Below are 5,358 nucleotides of genomic sequence, written 5' to 3'. Positions count from 1 at the left end.
CTATTTCTCATACTTAAAAAATGAAAAGTTTTCAATAAACATTATCTGACATCACATGTAACCCTCAAGTGATGTTCTAGAATAATCAAGTACATCCATCTTTGTTTTAATTCTGGGTTTCAGAAGAAATCAACAGCATTATTTGTTTATTTATTTATTTTATTAAACTAAATGCAGAAATGATTTCCAAATAAACAGTCACGTGAAATGACCAAGATTTTGGCCCCTATGGATTTGGACAATGGGGATCAATTATAAGAGAAAGAACAATAAGGCTTGATCATTTAAGTTTCTGCAAATAAAATAGAACTCATCCTTTTGAATTCCAACAGTGCACCCTGAAATTGGTATGAAGTGCTTTAATCTCCTTTTGCTGGAGTAAGTAAATAAGAAAGGAGTATGTTTTAACTAACAAATACATAGACAAATAGAGAAACGTTGTTGTAAAGTTGTTTTATGCTTCCAACAATTTTTTGGGCAACAGAAACCTACCTGTGGCTGTAGGTTTTATGTTAAAGGAAATTATGAGCAGAAAGTACAGTGAGGAAAAGTCATTACAAATCATTCTTATTAATTTCCTTCTCATGAATTTTAGCAGATAAAGAAGAGATTCTCAAGTCAGAAAGAGAGTTCTATTATGACACAGAATCTATTGATCAATGATATGATCTCGTGTTATAATCTCAACCTGAGACATTTGTCCACAAAGTATGTGCCTAAAGATTTTATATAGTCCAATGGACTGTTCTCAGGAAATGTTGTGATTATAAATCTATGTCCTCTACCAAAATACAAGCCCAAGTACCTTGAACAAGTTGTCATGGTAACATTATTGAATCACTTTCATTTGGGCTAACTTTAAGTCATGTAGACATTTTGGAGATATGGTTTAACTATTTATGGAAACATTTGTTTCAGAGAGAATAGATCGCTTAATAATGAATAGGAAAAACCAAGAGTGAAGTTACAATATGAAAAGAGGCAGTTGGAACCTATTAGAATGCTGTGCTCTCTGGCCCCGTATTGGGGTATGTATTCCACCTTAACTAAACATTTTATTTCTTTGAACCCAAGGTCTGTATAGTCATCCTATAAATTGTGAGGCTTAGAGAATGTGCTTATTTGGTTATAAACTGCTTCTTTACAAGAATATATAAAGGTAAGACCTATAACTTTTACAAAATAAACTTAATATATAATATATAATATATAATATATAATTGCTATAAATAGAAAGGTCTGTAAGTTTAGGTAACTTTTATCTCTGTAAATATCATCAATATATTTAAGATAATCAAGGGAGGCAATGATGCAAATTGTAGCCAAAGGAACAATATTCTAAATTCACTAAGTAACCAATAAAATGGTATTTTATGTAATACCAAAGCATTAAATAAGACTTAATAATGGACAAAGCCATTGGGCTTTAACATAAAAAGACTTTAGGTTCTAGCTCCTATGTCCCATGTCCTAAAAATTCAAGTCCCAGATCTACTTGAATTTTGAGTTCCTTCAAAATAACTTTTTCTATCATCTAGGAACATGTCCTATTTTAATTCAGAAAACAAATCATTCTTGTAATTATCTTCACTATTTATGATACTCTAAACTCTAATCTGATGTTAATGATCATGGGGATTATGATCATAATGATTTCTATTTTTAAAACCAGGTCAATGTCCAGCATACACAGCAATAATCAAATACAAGTGTGTCTATCTTTTAAACATGGAATACATAAACTCAGAGTCAGTGCCTTCTTTTGGAATATCACTTTCTGGGACGTTGTTGGTATCTTACTTTGTCTGAAATAAATTTGCATTATATGAAGCAAATGGAAAGGATACCATACAAGTTTTTTTTTTTCCCCATAAGTTCTAAGTCTCACATCCTAAAGACAGATTTTTAACTGAACTGGTTGCTTTTATGGGTATGAAAAACATCTGTTCACTTGTAAAGCAAAAGTTTGGTTTATTTCATCAGACAAACAAAATAGTTGAGGGTCACTAAATTCCACACCATATATGCTGAATACTGATTCTTGAACTGAATTGTTCTTCATATATTAAATTAATTATATTAAATTATTTACAAAGAAAAACTTTGGTCCTATCATCAAACATGTAAAAATGTAAGTGCAATATCTGTGCGATGCAGAGTAGAGTAACATTTCAGATATTGAATGGGTAACAAAATGTCCTGAATTGCCCTGATCTTAATGATTTCTGTTTTTAAAACCAGGGCAATGCCCAACATAAAAGGACAAACTCAAAAGAGAGGTGAGGGAGACAGTCTTAACAAATATGATATATGCAGCTATGCACAGATAGCTGTATCAGAGCCATGGTAAAGGTCATGACTGATAAGGACAGAGATTGCTAGACAACCTGCCATCACAACCATGAGTCATGAAAAGACATGTGCATGTATTGAACTTAATTCTCAGAAACACCAACATCAAATGTGCACAGAATCCATAATTTGTGAACTTTGTCATATAAAAATCATATTCATGAAGCAAAAAAGTTGCCACTGATGCTGGAATGTGTAGGTTATTGGTCAATGGAAATATCACAGTGAAAGAGAGAATATTCACATAATATTCTATAATTAGATAGGATATTAAAGAGCATGTTAGTCTTTGAAGTTCAAAAATAGTGATTTTAGATGGTAGGGACACTTGAGAAAAGCAAAGAAGTGAAAAATACAACAAGCAGGGACTCAGGTGTGTGTGTGTGTGTGTGTGTGTGTGTGTATATATATATATATATATATATATATATATGAAATAAGAGCAGTTGAACAGGCCAGTTAAAGATAGGGAAGGGATAGGTAATAAAAGACTTAGAATTTATCCAGAAATTTTCTACTTATATATTTCAGTTATCCTTTCCACGTGTTTAATTAAATACATGTCCATGGAGGAAGGCAATCATTTCTCTGACTTGACAAATCAAGAGTTCTGTTCCTGGGCATGCATTACCTAGAGAGGAATGCTTTAGTGATCTTGTTACCTGTGCTTGCTATGATACCAGGCTTTTTACTTAAAAGTCACCTGCTGAGCAGGTACCAGAGAAAACTTGAAGAGGAACATTTAATTAGCTAATGGAAGGGTTTACTGAAAGCTGTCATATTCAACAAAAAGCAATTCATTCTTAACTAACATTAATAAAGTTAAAATTCCTTTTTATGCAACTACTTTGTTTCATTTCATGTTCTGGACTTTGTTTTTGTTTTTCTTTCAAGGAAGTTTAACAAGCAGTAAGTTTTCATGGAGAAATGGAATCAAACTTCAAATGATTTCATTTTGTTGGGGTTATTTCCCACAAATGGAACTGGCTTGCTTCTCTTACTCCTTATCAGCTTCATATTCCTTCTTGCCTCACTGGGAAATTCAACTATGATTCACCTCATACGCATGGATCCCCGGCTACACACTCCAATGTACATTCTCCTCAGCCAGCTCTCCCTCATGGACCTGATGTACATCTCCACCACTGTCCCCAAGATGATGTTCAACTTCTTCTCAGGTCAGAAAGGCATCTCCTTCCTGGGATGTTGGTTCCAGTGCTTCTTCTTTCTGACTATGGCAGGTTCTGAAGGTTTACTCCTTTGCTCCATGGCCTATGACCGATATGTGGCCATCTGCCACCCCCTTCATTATCCCATTCGCATGAGTAAAAGGATGTGTGTGAAAATGATCATAGGATCTTGGATCCTGGGGTCCACCAACTCTTTAGCACACACAGTCTATGCCCTCCATATTCCTTACTGCCGGTCCAGAGTCATTGATCACTTCTTCTGTGATGTCCCAGCCATGTTGCCTCTGGCTTGCATGGACACCTGGGTCTATGAATACTTGGTTTTTGTGAGCACAAGCCTCTTTCTCCTTGTCCCTTTCCTTGGAATCACAGCCTCCTATGGTCGGGTGCTTTTTGTTGTCTACCACATGCGCTCCAAAGAGGGAAGAAAGAAGGCCTTCACCACCTGTTCCACACATTTAACTGTGGTGACATTTTACTATGCACCTTTTGTCTATACCTATCTCAGGCCTAGGAATCTCCGTTCCCCAGCAGAAGATAAAAACATGGCTGTTTTCTACACTATTTTAACCCCCATGCTCAATCCCATAATCTATAGTCTGAGAAATAAGGAAGTTCTGGGAGCCATGACAAGAGTTTTTCCAATATTCTCCTCCAAAAAGAAATAATCATGGTTGCTCTTACTTACTTTTATTTCCCTTTCCTAGAGCCTCACCTTCTGCTAGATCTTTAATTTGATTCCCATATGTTATTTTAAATTTTCTAGTAGATAAATTTAGGAAGCAAAATTAGGACCTCCCTCATGGCACAGGGGTGTTGAGTGCAGGGATGTGAAGCTGTTGGAGTGTGGATTCATCCCTAGCCGGCCAGGGAGAAACGCAAATGGCTCAGTAGAACTCTCCTCTCTTGCTGTCACCAGCTGCTCCCCTCAGCAGTGTGCTCAGTCTATCTGCCCATCCTGTTCCCCACAATGTCTCTGGTGAATCCTCTCACCCTCCCACACCTCTGGCCTGTACTCCAGTTCTTGTTTGCATAAATAAATAAATCTTAAAAAAAAAAAAAACACTGAAATTATCTAAATAAGATTTTTTTTCTTTTTTTTTAAAGATTTTATTTATTTGTTTATCAGAACTGGGATATAGGCCAGAGGTACAGCGGCTGAGAGGATTCACCAGAGACAGAGTAGGGATCAGAGCAGATGGCTTTATTGACGTAAACTGCTAAGGGGAGCAGCAGGCAAGATAGGAGAGATCTGCTGCACCATCTGTGAGTTAGCTCCCTTGGCTGGAGATCAAACTCAGATTGTAGAAGGGGTAGTGCTGAAACTTAGCCCTATGCCACCAGGGAGCCCCAAACTTTTTCAGTTTCTATAATCAATAATGTTATTAATAAAGTTGATATTAATGATATACTATACCACTAGTATTTGTGCTATAAATATATCTATGATGTAAGTTTATACATATGCTACCTTTAATATATTTTCATTCACATTGATATGTTGTCATTTCTATATGTAGACAGTATGAAATTGTAATGGTGGGGGCCTCCCTGGTGGCATAGGGGTTATACATAGTGATATCAAGCTATAACCAGCCACTGCAGCAGGAGTTGATCCCCTGCCAGCCAGGGGCAACCCACATGGTGCAGCAGACCTCTCCTGGCTCACCCGCTGCTCCTCTCAGCAGTGTATTTCATTAAATCTGCTTGTTCTGCAACCCACTCTCTCTGCTGAATCCTCTCACCCCCATATATCTCTGGCTTATACCCCAGTTCTTGTATGCATAAATAAAATAAATCTTTAAAAAAACAAAAA

General features: G+C 36.2%; 1 protein-coding gene across 1 annotated transcript; it reads left to right on the top strand.

Annotated features, from left to right (window-relative positions):
• Positions 1–3,271: 3,271 nt before the first annotated feature.
• On the top strand, positions 3,272–4,210 carry LOC311183400 (olfactory receptor 2L13-like; the record flags this gene model as incomplete). Its single annotated transcript, XM_084252752.1, has 1 exon — positions 3,272–4,210. One exon carries the CDS (start codon positions 3,272–3,274, stop codon positions 4,208–4,210), a length of 939 nt encoding a protein of 312 aa, XP_084108878.1.
• Positions 4,211–5,358: the final 1,148 nt, after the last annotated feature.

Source organism: Talpa europaea (genome assembly GCF_964194135.1).
Source record: "Talpa europaea genome assembly, chromosome: 13".
Classification (NCBI taxonomy): Eukaryota; Metazoa; Chordata; class Mammalia; order Eulipotyphla; family Talpidae; genus Talpa; species Talpa europaea.
This window is presented reverse-complemented; position numbering and strand designations above follow the sequence as displayed.